This window comes from Oncorhynchus mykiss, chromosome 6 (genome assembly GCF_057628025.1).
Source record: "Oncorhynchus mykiss isolate SJ-2025 chromosome 6, ASM5762802v1, whole genome shotgun sequence".
NCBI classification, from domain to species: Eukaryota; Metazoa; Chordata; class Actinopteri; order Salmoniformes; family Salmonidae; genus Oncorhynchus; species Oncorhynchus mykiss.
In genome coordinates, this window is record NC_143027.1 from 62,907,501 (window position 1) to 62,924,140 (window position 16,640).

Consider the following 16,640-nt stretch of genomic DNA (forward strand, 5'->3'; position numbering starts at 1 on the left):
GGGTCTGTAATGACGCCTCAAGCACTGTGATGCAGTCCCTTAGAACGCTGCGCAACTATGGAGGCCCCCGCAAATTGACTTGAACAAACAATTGGTCCCCCCAAAAAATGTGGCCGATGTGGCCCTCGAACCAAAAAGTTTGCCCACCCCTGGTATAGTGTATATTGTTTATGTCATGGGACAGAACGTCTAAAGGCATGGATAGAGAAAGAGGGATGTGTGTTATAATTATTATGCATTTTTGTGGAAGGACAGGAAGTAGAGAGAGTGTCATGGATGGAGAAAGAGACGTGTGTTTTTATATTCCTGTTTTCTCGTATCCCCCTCAGTTGTCCATCAGTGTTTCCCGAGTCTCCCCGCTGGCTTCTGGCCACAGGTCAGATCCACCAGGCTAAGAGGTGTCTCCAGATCTTCTCCACCAGAAACAGAGTCTATCCCAGGGAGGACATCTACCCTGCTGAGAACCTGCTCTCAGGTATCATCATCCCCCACCCTATCCTGACCCTTTTAGCTGGTCTGTGTCAATGAATAATGTCTGCTGCCTTTGGTAGTGTAATCAGTTGCGGCGAAATCCTGCACGGAGCCTTTACCGTGTGTTGCCACTTTTAAGAGCGCATCAGCAGTCAGGAAGGAGGAAATGAAAATGACTCTTCCGCTCTGTGAGAGCTGTCGGTTGACGCTGTACTTTTGACTGTGTGTATCTCTTTGCAGAAGTCTTGTTTATTTTCACCGTGCTTAGTTCGTAAAGTGTTTAAATCGATCGCCGGTGTTACCGCTCAATGTCGTGTTTTGAATCTGTTGGGACCGCTCTTGTCATTGATCGCATGGATTAGTAGCAACATTGTTGCGAAGCGTTGACAAATAAACCAACAAACCAGACTGACAGACGAGTGCAACTGAAAGCCTGGAGTTTATAGCTAAGACATAGCCCTCTCTCGCTCCAGTGCTTCACACTGGAGCTGATTTTACTTTTTTTTTGTTTTGCGCTGCTCACCATAGTATGTTCAGTACTATGGTGAGTACTGCTGGCCTATTATTGCTTTCAGGACATATTTGTGACAGTGGTGTTCAACAGAGTGTGCGGTTGAGATGGTTTATTATATGGGATTATTGATTGAACTAGATTTATATTGGTTCCTATGGTTTTCTGTCCTTAGAGACTTAGGTACTTTTTTTTAAGCCCTTTTTTTGTTTTGTCTACACCCACATCATTTCATACACCCACATCATTTCATACACCCACATCATTTCATACACCCACATCATTTCATACACCCACATTATTTCATACACCCACATCATTTCATACACCCACATCATTTCATACACCCACACAATTTCATACACCCACATCATTTCATACACCCACATCATTTCATACACCCATTCACTCTTCTTTCTGGGAACTAACACAGAGTATTGCGAATCATTTGTTGATGACTGGGTTCTCTATAGTTGGTTACCTATGAGTCGCTCTAATCCTTATTATTGTGTGAGGTTATTATTGGTTGGGTTACCCCTGTGGTGTGCCAGTGGAGAGAAAGGATACCTGGCAAACAGGCTACACTCTAGGCAGCATATTCTGCCTGTGTGTGTGTGTGTGTGGTAGCTGTACTCTCTCTATCCTACTCTCTTCCTTTCAGCAGGGTTAATACCTGCCTGGCACCCAAACCAAAAATCTTTATCTTAACCTTGTCGCTGCATTGTTAGAGAGGTAAACTAATGCTTTGGGCGATACATCCAAACGCCCAGGTTTCCCCATACGTTAGGTTATTGGTTTTCACTTATCCACAATCAGCACAGCAACACCTAACAGACAACCCATCCAGTCCACTCACAGCATTCCCTCATATCCAATATTAGTGAACTTTGTTTGAGGTACACGCAGCATTGGACGTTTCTGAGATGGTTCAGAAGTGTGCCTGGTTACCCGTGCCATCTAGACAACTGAGCTCTTTCACAGGCAGCCAGTCACTTAATGAGTGAGAGCATCCAGCACCTGTGCTCTCCTGTGGTAGTCATGATAAGATCTCTTTGTTTGTTGGACATTTCAATGCGACCGTAGTGTACTAAATCACGAACTGGAATTACCTTAGTCCAAATCAAGACCCATGACATTTTATATTTTGGTAATTTATCAGACGCTCTTATCCAGAGTGACTTACAGGAGCAATCAGGGTTAAGTGCCTTGCTCAAGGACACACCGGTCGATTTTTCACCTAGTCGGCACAGGGATTCGAACCAGAGACATTTCGGTTACTGGCCCAACGCTCTTAACTTCTAGTCCGACTGAATGGTTCCATTTAGTGTGATTTAATCGTAGGCACTGGTTCTGAGGAGAGAGATTCCCTATGGAATGTGGGTTATATGTTTGTACCAAGTGAACAGCGTTTGGGTCAAGTGCCCTTTGGCTTTGGTATTGGCAGTGTGAATGCAGGCTCATATCTCTCCTTCTCTCCCTCCCTCTCCTTTTCTTCTCAGTAGAGATCGATGCAGAGTACCCAGATTATACCCAGCCTTGCTACCACTCAGTCCTGGAGTTGCATTCCACCCGAGTGATCTGGAGGAACTGCCTCATCCTTAGCTTTACTATGTGAGTTAGGAGCTAACGCAGCTTTTATGACCTTCTATATGACTCCCCCCACTGAACAATACAGCCACGAGGAATGGTAATGTTACCATTTACCGCAGCTGCTTTTAACAGTACAGTTTGGACAGAGTAAGTTTCATGTTTTGGGCCAAGGACCTAACCTTTCCTAACTCTCCTCCTCCTCCAGGTTCATAGGCACAGGCATCCAGTACTGTTTCATCAGGAACCTCCACAGCTACTCCCACAACTTCTACTTTAGTTACTTCCTGCGTGTGGTGACTGGAGCTCTGGGATGTGTCTTCCTCTGCCTGTCCGTCAACCTCTTTGGTCGCCGTGGTATCCTGCTTCTGTCTGCCATTATCACCGGCCTGTCCTCGCTGCTGCTGCTGGCCCTCACACAGTGTAGGTTTAACTTGCTTTATTTCTGTGCTATGATGATGATACTATGTTGCTTTACTATTTCTATACACACATTTTCTTTAAGTGCACCAATACAGGGTCTCATACGGTCTCTCCCCTGTACATGGTTCATTAGTAACTCTTCTCCTCGTACTTTAGCCAATGGTTTTCCACAATGACCTCATTCATAACGATGTCACTGTTCTGATTCTGATTGGCCATTAGATTTTTTTCAGGTTATTTCAGGTCAATTTTCTTTTAAATTGCCTGTTTCCTAGTTTGCCTAGTTTAGTGAGTCATCAGAAAGACGTGTCCTTGTCCTTCTCTAGATCTTTGTGGAGTGCTGGTGTTGGTGCTGTCTGTGCTGGGGCTCCTCTTCTCCCAGGCCCTGGCCCCTCTTCTCCCAGGCCCTGGCCATGCTCAGTGCATTCTTCGCCAGTGAGGTCATGCCCACCGTAGTCCGGTGAGTATTATGTCTACTCTCAGAATGCTGGGTCAGGTGGCCTTGACAATGTTAGTGAACTCTATATCTCTCCTGACCCTCTCTCTCCATCTGCCTTAGTGGTGGTTGTCTGGGGCTGGTGCTTGCGTCTGGCTGTATGGGGATGGCTGCCTCCCCTATGATGGAGCTCCAGAACAACAGGGGTTTCTTCCTCCACCACGTCAGCTTTGCCTCCTTCGCTGTCCTCTCGGTGCTGTCCATCATGCTGCTGCCGGAGAGCAAGCGCAAGCCGCTACCCGACTCCCTGAAGGATGGAGAGGGCCAGCGACTGCCCCCTCTCTTCCTGTCCCGTGAAGACAACCTGCCCCTGCTCTATACCCGGCGTGGAGCCTCCGAGTACAACCCTGATAACTACTCCCGCCTGGTCACCGCCACCAGGAAGATGCTCATCAAAGACAATTTACCCTATAAGATCGTTGTGCCCTCCCAGTCCCCACTGCTGCCTTCCAACAGCGAGGTACACTGAATACTGGAGGAAGAGGCACTAAGAGAGGACTTGTCTTAGCAGCCTCTAACTACCATCACCCATCCTCCTCTCCCACAGAGAGACCTCACCTCAAACCCACTGGATATCTCTCCCTGGTATCATCCTGGGCTAGCTGCCTGGTTCCCTTTCACCAGACTGAGACGGTGTGATCCAGACTCGTATCGCTCTGAACGACGGGTCTTCTTGGATATTTGGAAGGGGAGGAGAGTTGGAGATGTGTGTATTTACTGTGTCCGTCTTTTTTGTTGTTGTGCCAAGTGTTTCAAACAATACAACAGAAACGATCTGTGTGTGTGCTTGTTTTTGTACTGATTGAGATCTGCTGTTTCTAAGACTGTGTTAACGCCCTCTCTTCTCCAGGCTGTGCAGCATGGGAGCTATGGCTTTATTAACCACTAAGGCTCACTTGAGAAGCATTGCTTGTCCACTTAACTGGTGACTCATGCTTTTCAGTACTGCTGTCTTGTGCCTGTGACTGCAAAGAGAAAGAGCAGGGTCCTGACTGTTACTTAATCTGACTCATTGGTGACTCAACGAGGGGACCTCACAGATAGAAGTCAGTTTGGCTCAAACTGGAATGTATTGTAGCCAATTGTTATATTTTTTGGGGGGTTGGGGGGACTCAATGAAGTATCAGTCACTGATAATATGACCTAAGCAATGAAAGGTCATTTCATCCTGTCCACTTGTTGGACGTGTTTTAAGAACATGAGATGTTGTCACATGATGATTTGCACCAGGAACAAAGTTGTTAAAATGATTGAAATGTGACCTCTACTCTGAGTCATTATAACCTTTCAAATGGGACTTTACCTCATTGTGCTTAGTTGTATCACGTCCATCTCTCTGCCTTAAACGGTTCCTGTTCCTGTTCAAAGAAGGCAGTTGCTATGATACTTAACATTCTATAAGTAATTTAATTAAATACATTTTTATCAACTATTAAACCACATTTCACTGCTCTTTTTGGTATTTGACTGTGGTTTGAGGTGTTGCCCTTCTTGGCCTGGCTGTGGAACTGTTTTACGTTATTGTTGGATAGGATGTTTACACTCTAACTCATTCGCTCTTCCTTTTTCATCCCCCTCTTTTGCTTGCATGGGAACATAGCCCCTTGTACAGTACGTTTATTAGGAAAAAATGTAAATGCAGCTGCTCAACTTTTCCCCACAGCGGACAATATTCTGTCCTTCTAAAAAATACTTATATTAAATTACATGTACAAAGTATTATATTATTTTCAGCTATGAATAACTTGACTGACTCTCGAAAGTTCATATTGAGTTATCTGGAAGCTGAGGCCATACAATGTTGATCTACTGTTTGCCCCTCTTCACATAAATAAATAAATAGAATAACAGTGACCTCGAGCATCAAGTAAAGAGATGCTTAACTTCCTTTCAGATTATGGTAAACGAACAGACCCGGTCAGGACATTTTGAACAATGCTATTCTGCTTTTGACATCAATGGGGTCTTAACGAGGTCACTGGGTGTTGAACTAAGGTTGCTATAGTATTTTTCTGAAGCTGATCCACTTCTATTTTTAACTTTTATTTGCTTGCTCGCCTCACTTTTCAAAAATGAAATCCGTTTAACAGTAAGTTTGAATGGCCCAAAACTGAAAATGTTTTGAGTTCTGCCCTGTGCTTCATATGTCTGATACAATGCTTACCACAAGACGGTGCTGTTCTCTTATAAATGTATTGAATGTACAAAATCCACCATTTGTCTTTCAACTTTGTGTTATGTTTTTAACAAAGTCAGATTTTTGTATTTTGAAGAATTGGAAACGTATTTCAGTGTAAATAAAATAAGATGGCTTGGAGTAAGTCCAAACACACCATTGCCAAGTTCACAATGTCTGTTTGTACAGCGTTCTCAAAATGGAGCCAGATGGGATCATAGACACTGTTTTGTTGAGGAGTGAAACACTGTTCTATCTTGCCCTTGAGTTTTTGTTTTGTGTATTTCAAAATGAAGTCAAATGTGCTCAATGGACAGTGTTCCGTGACTCTAGGGCTGTATAAGAACAGGGAAAGGGAGACAGAGGTACAGCAGTTGTCTCAGTCAGGGCTTCAGAACATGACATCTGGAACAGCCTATCAATTATTTGGGATGCTCACTGTTGTCTCTCAACCATAAACTCCCCTCTGAAAGCTTTTCAGTCAGTTTAGTACTTCCTGTGTCACAGGGCTCATGGTACAACACTGAAGTAAAAAAGGCAGTAATGCAGTGGAAGGTGTAAGACAGCATGGTAGAGTTATTAGATGTTTATTATTATACCCCAAAAATACTTGTGCTTACACAATTTTCCTTATTATTTGTTTATTGAGGGCCACATTTAACCGTTCAATTTAAACCCTAAAATGTAAAGTTGCCTGGTCATGGATTTACTTGGTATAAGGTCAACAGTGATGTGTATAACACCGTTTCAGAAGAATTTACTGGTTTACTAATGTTAACATTTCGTTGTACAAATCCTTCAAACACAGTTCATGGACTACATCACCAATAGAACTTGTGAAAGATGAAGTGACCACAGAACTCAAGTGGTAAGGTCCAGCTATGCCTTGGGCAGCCTACTGCCATAGACATAACATCACACCCAGCATGGTCTATGTAGAGGGGGCTTATAGAGACCAGGAGAGCAGGCTACTCAGAGTCAGTGTTAGTACCAGGGCCAGAGGGCTGAGGGAGAGAATCGTCCCAGCACTGTCTGGGTTGGGGACAGGGTAGCCGTAGCTGGTCCTGCAGTCGTTTTTCACTTCTTCATAAGGGATGGGCAGATCATCTGGAGCTGTACCCTTCAGGCTGTCTCGTACCTGGAAGATAGGAGTTCAGAGTCAGAGAGGGTAACAAAGCACTGGACCAAATAGTGCATTAAATATGCCTGTAATCTCTGTGTATGCACTGTATTCTGTATTGCATCAGCCCTTTTTTAAATGGATCTATGGAGGCTTGTGTGTTGATGTCAATCTTGTGGAAACAGTGGTGTTGTGAGTGGTGCTGAGCTGTAGAGGTCAGTGTGTCACTTTTACTGTCGTACTCACACGCTCCACCTCTCTGAACACTCTGAGCAGGTTGTCTCCCAGAGCAGCTTTCACCTCAACATCTGTCCATCCTCTCCTCAGCAGCTCTGCCACCAGAGCAGGGTACTTAGACACGTCCTCCAGCCCCCCCGGTACCCTGACAGACAGCACAGGTAGAGAGGGGTGTGTGTGTCAAACTGAAGCCAATATTATGCCATTCTTCTGAACTCCTCCCCCAGCAGAATGAGTTTCTTTCCATGTAAAACATGTATAAAATATTTTACTACCACTACTCACACATGACTTTTGATATATTATTAAAATACTACTACTATATCTACTCAGACATATGACTTTATACTTTTTTACTGGTATATTACAATTAGCACCTTTTAAGATAATGCACTTTGCTCAATCAAGTTCATTGGTGTTTCATTGTAACTAGGTGAATAACTCCCAGGTCAATTCACTCGACTCACCTGCCCACTCCATCATAATCCCCACCAAAACCAATGATACTGTGTCCAGCCACATTCTTTATGTGGTCAAAGTGATCTAGATTGAACATGAAAAGAAAGGTGAATATGCAGGGCAGTCAGAAAGTATTCAGACCCCTTCCCTTTTTCCAATTTATTTTTACGTTACAGCTTTATTCTAAAACTGATTCAGACTCTTTGCTGTCAGACTCAAAATTGAGCTCAGGTGCATCCTGTTTCCATTGATCATCCTTGAGATGTTTCTACAAGTGGATTGGAGTCCACCTGTAGTAAATTCAATTGATTGGACATCATTTGGAAGGGCACACACCTGTCTATTTGACAGTGAATGTCAGAGCAAAAACCAAGCCATAAGGTCAAAGGAATTGTCCGTAGTGCTCCGAGACAGGATTGTGTTGAGGCACAGATCTGGGGAAGGGTACCAAAACATTTATGCAGCTATGAAGGTCCCCAAGAATAGAGTGGCCTCCAACATTCTTAACTGAAAGAAGTTTGGAACCACAAAGACTCTTTCTAGAGCTGGCCAAACTGAACAATTGGGGGAGAAGGGCCTTGGTCAGGGAGGTGGCCAATAACCTGATGGACAGAGCTCCAGAGTTCCTCTGTGGAGATGAGAACCTTCCAGAAGAACAACCATCTCTGCAGCACTCCACCAATCAGGTCTTTATGGTAGTGGCCACACGAAAGCCCACTTGGAATTTGCCAAAAGGCCCCTAAAGACTCAGACCATGAAAAACAAGATGCTCTGGTCAGATGAAACCAAGATTGAACTCTTTGGCGTGAATGCCAAGCGTCACATCTGGAGGAAACCTGGCACCATCCCTACGGTGAAGCATGGGGGTGGCAGCATCATGCTGTGGGGATGTTTTTCAGCGGCAGGGACTGGGAGACTAGTCAAGATCGAGGCAAAGATGAACGGAGCAAAGTACAGAGAGAACCTTTGATGAAAATCTGCTCCAGAGTGCTCAGGACCTCAGACTGGGGCGAAGGTTCACTTTCCAACAGGACAACGACCCTAAGCACACAGGCAAGACAACGCAGGAGTCTCACCACAAGTCTCAATGTCCTTGAATGGCTCAGCCAGAGCCCAGACTTGAACCCGATCGAACATCTCTGGAGAGATCTGAAAATAGCTGTGCAGCGACGCTCCCCATCCAACCTGACAGAGCTTGAGAGGATCTGCAGAGAAGAATGTGAGAAACTCCCCAAATACAGGTGTCCCAAGCTTGTAGCGTCAAGACTCGAGGCTGTAATCGCTGCCAAAGGTGCTTCAACAAAGTACTGAGTAAAGTGTCTGAATATTTATGTAAATGTGATATTTCAGTGTATTTTTTTATACATTTGCAAAAATGTATAAAAACATGTTTTCACTTTGTCGTTACGAGGTATGGTGTGTAGATGGGTGAGAATTATAATTTGTTGAATTCATTTTGAATTCAGACTAACACAAAATGAGGAATAAGTCAAGGGGTATGAATACTTTCTGAAGAAACTGTATAATACAAATTTGAGAGACAAGGTTGGGTGAGTGATTGGTGGAGAGTAAAAAGTAATGATAAAAATGATGACCATGACTCAGCTACTCACCTGCCACCTGTGATAGGTTGGCTGTATTGCTGCATGTGACATAGTCGTTGTAAAAGTTCACCATGACAATTCCTTTTTTGTCTTGCTGGTGAGAAAAAAGGACACAGACATATAAACTGTATGATAAGTCAGAACTATAAACTCAAGTCACTAACCATTACAATGAAGAACTGTAGCTACCATGTTGGTGTAGTCAGTTGGGCTTTTATGTTCTGTTGTTAACATTTTATGGTGCTATATAGAAATACAATGTTCCTTCATCTGTAGTTTTATGGGCCCTTACCACTGAATAGCTCAAACGTTTCCCGTACTCTTGTTGGTAAAGCTATTGTCAGCATGAGGTATTTCACAATAAATGCTTCTGACGTGAGCTGGGTTTAATAGTGTAATAAAACGTTTTAGTTTGTGTCTGTTTTCCAAGTTACTGGAAAGATCTGATGGCTTTTCTAACTTCCTTTTGATATCTTTGTAGTTTTAATATCACTGTAGACATTACCACGTTTTTTTTCTCAGTCTTATTGCTTACTCTTCTTTGCCTCAACCTTCCCTTTCTCATCCTCCCCTCAGCCTATATTCCCAGACACCTCCTTTTCACTCTTAAACCCCTTTTCAGTTCCCTGTCTGTTTCCTCAATCCATGTTCTTCCCCTTATCCTCCGTCACATACCCCTTCATCCGATCACGTCCACTCACCACTCAATCTCAGGTCCAATTCCTTTATACACCTCACCCTCCAATCCCCTCACTCTACCTGCTCTCCTAGTCCTTCTCCTCTCACTACCCGACTCCCAATACTCTATCCCCTCGTCTCTCACCCTTCTCCCCTGACTCACCACCCTCCTCGGGGAAGGGATGAGGTCTAAGGAGAAGGAATGACCAAGTCCCTCATATATATTCTGTAATCCACTATCACCTTGCCCCTTTCCCCCTTCACTCACCACCTTCTTCAGGACGTCATCAGGCACGTTCCTCTTGTGTGGGCACACAGCGTAGGCAGAGGAGTGACTGAAGATGACTGGGGCTTTGGACAGGTCTAGAACCTGGTTCATCACGTTCTCTGACACGTGGGCCAAGTCTATCAACATCCCAATGCGGTTCATCTCAAATATCAGTTGCTGTCGGGTGGAGAAAAAAATGAATGTTTCTGCCAGGACTGGGGGAAATGACCCTCTTACTGTGTCACCCTACTGGTGTTATAGAGACAATTCTATGTGATTCATTCAGCCTATCAAACCTAATGATATGGTTTGTAGCTAGGATCAAGGGAATGAACTTGTTCTCATCCAGTGTGTTTTATACAAGTGATATCATACTGCTATAACATAAATGAACATCTAAAGGCAAACTAGACGAAAATGAGTCTTTGAGGGTAACCCAATAGTTTCTGAGGAATTGCTCATTTGACAAAAATATTTACTTGGAATATTGCCTATGTTTTTGACAGAAGCAGAAGTACTAAAAGCCGCACCAAATAGTATCATAGATTTGACCTTTGTTATGAGTGGGGTATTTCCAGTGTGTGTGTGTGTGTGTGTGGCTCAGTGTGATAGACCAACCTTGCCAAACTCAGACAGTCCATTGTGCTGCGATGGCTCGGCTCCCGAATCCACAAGCCAATTATCTGCCCTGGGGGGGAAAACACACAACCACAGTAAAACACCAGGCCAGCTTCTGGAAGTGATCTTTCCCTTCCACGCTCCTATATCCTGCTAACATGATATGAATCAGTGAGGGGCTGAGGGATTCAATAGACTCTGTAGTCTGTCCAGGGCCATGGTTTGATTAGCAGGCCCATCTGTTTAGACGGCCCCCCCAGAATATGACACCTCTGAAACAGGTGGCGACAGGAATCCCCTATTTTCCCCACCACAGAATTTAGTGAAATACAGTCTTTTTTTGTTGTCTATTAATAAGCAGTTTCAGCTGTTACCTGTTGTGTCTCATTCATTTACATTTGTGTCATTTCTATCTTAGCTGTATGTGCTCTTTGAGAGAGCATCATATGGTGTGGAAAGCGTTGATATGCTTAGGAATCTCAACTATGAAGTACGACAAAAAAAATGTTGAGCACCTTGTCACTTACTAAGTATAATCTGTGGCACCTAGTCCCCAGACCAGGGTGGCCCTGTCGTCAGCAGGGTAGCAGAGCCTACTCACCATGGTGTGTTGCAGCTGTGGGTGAGGGTGAGGTAGCGGACCCCCAGGTGGTACATGGTACGCAGGGTTCCCAGGCTGCTGTCCAAAGAGTGTCCTCCTTCCACCCCGATCAGACTGGCTGTCCTGTTCTGACTAAAGGCATCCACGATATCTGTGGTAAAAGAAATACTTGATGATACAGGTGGGTGAATGCAACTCTGTTATCTATGGTATTTCACAGTTGAGTGTTCCAAAGGGGTTTCATTCTCGTAACCAAATGTATGGCTCCATTCAATCTGTATCGCGGATGTTCAGCTCTACAGTGTGTTTGAAATTTAAAGGCAATGTTCCCGTGTTGGCGGAGACTACATTCACAGTAAACGCTGCATATGTTGGCTCAATTGGAAATGACCTTTAAATGTACATTGTGGAATCTATGACACTTTCACTTTACATATTGAGTAAAGCCCTTACTGTATAACTTTTGATTCCACTTTTTTTTGTAGATGACTCTCACCTTTACTGCTGGTAGCAAACATGAAGGCTTCTGGGTATTTCATGCACATTCTGTGGATAACGTCAATCTGCTCCAGAGTTTGTCTGGCTGCGTCTTTGTACTGAGTGTCACATGGTACATATGCTGCCCAGAACTGCAAGTGGACAGTAAACGTTTTATCAGTTTATTACGTAATACAGAGTTCCCCAACTGGCGGGCTTCTTGTGGTCAATTTGCAGTCTACAAATTATTTGTAATTATGTTCTGGCCCCCCGACCATCCACTCAAGAAGAAAAAAATCGACCCGCGGCTGAAGCTAGGGTCCTTGATTTAATATGTGTATTATTATCAACCACCCTCACATACACCGTTTTGTGCGTCCTTGTCAGTTTGTGTGGGTGCATGCGTGTGTGTACCTGTGCTGCCAGTCGTCCCTCCCTGATCTTGGGGATGTTGGTGTGTGTGTTGTTGAGGGTGTACAGATCCACTTGGTTCAGCTGGTTGTTAAACTTCATCCTCAACTGCCAGGGCAGATCATTATGGCTGTGGAGTCAAGACAGAGAGATCAACGCATGATACTATTCAGGCAGGGCAGTCAGTGCTGCTAACACACAGCCGTTATTTAACTGTACATTAGGACAGAACCATCTTGAAACGTTAAAAAACAGCCTCCAAAATCTTAGCGAAGCATATACTGTCACGCCTGCTCCCGAGCACGACGCACTCCTGCCACCATCATTACGCATACCTGCCTCCCCCCCCCCCCCCCCCGTCACACACATCAGCGATCATTGGACTCACCTGGACTCAATCCCCTCTGTCATTACCTCCCCTATATCTGTCTGGTTCCCCGCTCTGTTCCCCGCTTCTGCATTGATTGTCATACGTCCTTGTTTACCCGTGTGCTGACGCTGTTCCCTGTCCTGTTACCTGTCCGTTCCTCATTAAATGTTCAACTCCCCGTACCTGCTTCTCATCTCCAGCGTCAGTCTTTACACATACCATACACACCTTACATTGGCACGTCTTCTGTGCCATTAACATTACAGTGTGAATCAAATATGTCGATGTAATGAATTATAAACGATTCATTTTGGTTTAAACATTCAAAATCACCCATTCTAGGGTCTTGTGAGGAGAGACAAACGTGTTAGTCACTTACCCATCAATCAGTGGTGTCTCTGACATTAGCCTCAGTGCGTTGTTCATGTGTTCATCCTGTGTCAAGGAGAGCTTGAGAACACAGGACAGTATCAGCAGAGTCCCCCATACACTACCTCCAGACAACATCTCTTACTCTCTCAAACTACACCCTAGCTAACACACAATCTGATCCAGCCTGACCTGGACTTGTCCTCTCCAACAGCCTCTGGTTCACTACAGCCACTATGGTTTTCTCTCTAACCCTGTTTGTTACTAACTCAAAAAAGTGTATTTTGACTTGTTTCAATACATTTCTCAGCCTACACTAAGTTAGTTTGACTTTGGTCTGACTGGTGCTTCTTCAGATTTCACAGTTCACTGTGTTCCCTCCGAACTCTTCCTCTGTCCCCAAAGTGTCTCTTTGTGGGCCAGGGTCAAATACTTGAGAGAGTTTATTATGCCTACTCTGTCATTATCTCTTTGGTTGTAAAATCAACACATGAAGTTGAGCATATTGGTTAATGTGTAACGTTCAGTACAACTCCCTCAAGTTTGAAATCCATAAGCAAGACAACCCCAGTAATGATATAGATGTGGATTATCGTTGGAAAGTGCCCGATGATGGCATGACCACTCAAATAAGAAATGTTATAAACATGTGTTCTAAATATATGTAGAGAGCACCTCATCAACAATATGTGCTGAGGGTCGGAGTTTATCAGGGGTCAGTGCAAGTTTAATAAGATGGGTTAACCTTCTACTCTACTCGGAGTGGAGTCACTGTTATACGTCCACAAATATAAATACATCTATATTTGAGTCACAATACCTGCATATGACAGGTATGATAGAAAAATGACATATTTACCTGATTTGTTTGATATTAATAGTTAACGATTATATACTTAACCAATAGTAAGACATTTCTGTTCTATGAAATGTCTGTGTGAACGGAGAGGAGCCTAATAACCTACAGCTACCATTCCATAGATAAGATGTGGTGGGCGTAACTGAGATAAAGAGAGCCTGGAGGAATAGGAATTTAAAAAATGTAAAAGCAAGCCAATGGAAATTAAAGGGGTTTGGGGTCAGCCAGGATGTTCTGGAGAGGGTGTACAGCAGCTTGGTGGAGAGCATCCTCGTGTTCAATATGACAGTCTGGTATGGTAATCTGAGCGTAGAGGAGCAATAGCAAACTGACCAGAATAGTAAACACAGCCAGAAAAGTAATTGGTCGACCACAGGCGTATTTGAGCATTCTGTTCCACAAGGCAACCAAAAAGAAGACACTGGCTGTCGTTGGCGACCCCTCCCACCCTCTACACCCTCAGTCGAGAGACTTCCCTCTGAACGGTGCTTCAGAACAACAGAACAACGGGTTCAAACATTAATTCGTTTCTTGTGCTGTTGGACAACTAAATGCAAAGTAAATTGTATCGATATATGTACTTATCTATCTAGTGCAGTTGGGACAGTGGTCGTTTACGACTGAATGTATTAATGTCCTCTGTGTTGTTAGTGCATGCAACATGATGGACTGACTGGTTTAAATGTGTGAGAGTGTATGTGATTATTTTAATGAAGGTGATGCCAAAGAAAAATGTCCATCCTAGATGGACAATAAAGTTTTATTCTACTCTATTGTATAGAACAAAACCCTTATTGTGTCTATTTATTCTTGCATCTGAGAAGCAACACCAGAGGCAGATAAGCATCTTTAGTGACAACTATATAGAAACTGCATTGTCTGTAAAGGCTAGGCTACTGGGCCCAAAAGTCAAGACTGTTGGGTTGACTAGTCTCATTATTGCAATAATGAATCAATGTTAAATAAAGATGATAGTTTGAAGAAATGACAAAGTCTCTCTCAGGATGAATTTCTACATCACAGGACAACAGGTACAGTAGCCTAGTGGTTAAGTGTTGGGCCAGTAAACAAAAGGTTGCTGGTTTGAATCCCTGAGCCAACTAGGTGAAACATGTGTCAATGTGCAGTTTAGCAAGGCACTTAACGCTAATTGCTCTGGATAAGAGCATCTGCTAAAGGACAAAATATGTAAAAAGACAAAATAAACATCAGTAAAAATATAAACGTTTTTTTTATGCTCATGAGTATACACACAATTCTTCAATTCACACAAGGTTAACCTCTGCACCCTCAGTGAAAATTATAATTATAGAGGAACATTCTTGTCATTCTTGCTTTTATCCCTCTTAGGCCACAATTTAACCAGACTATGCTGCTTTGCTATGCTGTCTCTGCACAGCTTCTGCTTCATGGTAGCTCTCTAACCTTTGATGAGAAAGATAATTAATTCATACAGCTCCTAGATAATTAACTAGGTGCAATGTACACAACTCAAATTGTATGTGTTCTGCTTTGAATTGTTATTTTCAATAAATCAAATGATTTGGCTTTCAGCGTTAATCCTTTTCTCAAATGACAGGCAGTGAATCTGGTCTCTGTATATCAATATAGCAGTGGGATATCTGAACGCTAGTACATAACCCTTGTAGTCAGTCTATAGGCTGTTTTTTATCTTATATGCTAAAGCTTCTTTTTCCATTAAGAGGTAAATATCATGTTCTTCCTGTCAAATGGCTTCTTGTTGAATTATGTCATTATTGATGTTGATATTGTTTAGTTTTGTGTTGTGTTGTGTAGTGGCTTTGCTGGCATGCATTCCCCAACATTTTTTTGTTTGTCCCAACAAGATTTACAAAAATCGCCACTGGATTTGACTATAGCTGGAAATGCAAACTTCTACTGTATTCGAGGTGAAAAAGGCTTATAAAGTTTGTAATTTCCACTTAAAAATGTCAGACTTGATTTGTCCTAACTAAAACTTTGTCAACCCCTACATAAATGTCCATTAATTATAATCCATACAATAATTCACATTTCCTGTTGTTGTAGGATTGTTTTCCTACTGTGAAACTGGTCAAATTAAGAGCCTTTATCTGTACCCTATAGCAAGTTCCTTGTGGAACCTTGGCTGTATAAGTGCTCATCTAGACCACTTGTGTTCACAGATGATTGTGGCCCCCTTACGTGTTGAGCAGAGTGGTCTGTGTATGTCCATGTTTCTGGAGCCCCACTCTGAATTAAGAAAGCCATCGCTAACACTTTCTGCCCAGTCTTTAAACGTACGTAAGACACTCAGTCTCTCTCTCTCTCTGTTCTCGTAGTCTCACCTACACATCGCATTTCTGGGCTATGTGCCCAACACACACACACACACACACACACACACACACACACACACACACAGCTCATTCCCCAGACATTTGTCTCGTGTTTATGAAACGTGAGGCACTTTGTACTTTTATGTTGATATTGGGTGATCACAATGTGTTCTGAGGTCTGATTGGGAGACTGACTTTAATTTAGTTTTTATTTTATTTTTTAGTTTCCCTTCTCATCTACATCCCCAGGAATTCCTGTGTGTGTGTGTTTCTGAGAACATGTATGTGAGTAAAATATATTTTATTTTCCATAGGGCCTGAGTTATCATACCATTATTAGACGAGTAGAATGTGGCTTTTAGAAGGAGCCTTATCGGAAAGCCTTTCATGTTGCTGAACTGACAAATAAAAGTCAAACAGCCATTCAGAGTAAAATCCATTTATAATATTTGTTCTCAATCGCTCTGACGTTGTGGAGAGGACACTGTGCAAACAGCTGTTTGGCTTTGTCTCATGTCCTCCACTGTATCTGGGAAACTAATATCCGCCAAGCCAACCAGGAAACATTCACAGCTGACATATTTACA

The 16,640-nt window shown here is 43.2% G+C and overlaps 2 protein-coding genes across 2 annotated transcripts in view; one reads left to right on the plus strand and one right to left on the minus strand.

The window, feature by feature from the left end:
• LOC110526308 (putative solute carrier family 22 member 31) overlaps nt 1-5,823 on the plus strand; it is a 23,070-nt gene extending 17,247 nt beyond the window's left edge. Inside the window, 6 exon segments of the mRNA XM_090238530.1 lie at nt 330-475; nt 2,485-2,593; nt 2,778-2,992; nt 3,319-3,362; nt 3,364-3,452; nt 3,552-5,823. Coding sequence (XP_090094656.1) covers nt 330-475; nt 2,485-2,593; nt 2,778-2,992; nt 3,319-3,362; nt 3,364-3,452; nt 3,552-3,957 — 1,009 coding nt within the window. The 3' untranslated portion in view covers nt 3,958-5,823.
• A 465-nt stretch (nt 5,824-6,288) lies between these two features.
• dpep1 (dipeptidase 1) lies at nt 6,289-13,131 on the minus strand. The gene is made up of 10 exons (XM_036980653.2): nt 12,887-13,131; nt 12,141-12,267; nt 11,746-11,878; nt 11,250-11,400; nt 10,649-10,718; nt 10,031-10,207; nt 9,094-9,178; nt 7,489-7,564; nt 7,031-7,166; nt 6,289-6,802 (listed from the first exon to the last, which is right to left on the minus strand). The coding sequence occupies exons 1-10, from the start codon at nt 13,012-13,014 to the stop codon at nt 6,611-6,613; spliced, it is 1,275 nt and encodes a 424-aa protein (XP_036836548.2). The 5' UTR covers nt 13,015-13,131; the 3' UTR covers nt 6,289-6,610.
• Between the last annotated feature and the right edge of the window lie 3,509 nt (nt 13,132-16,640).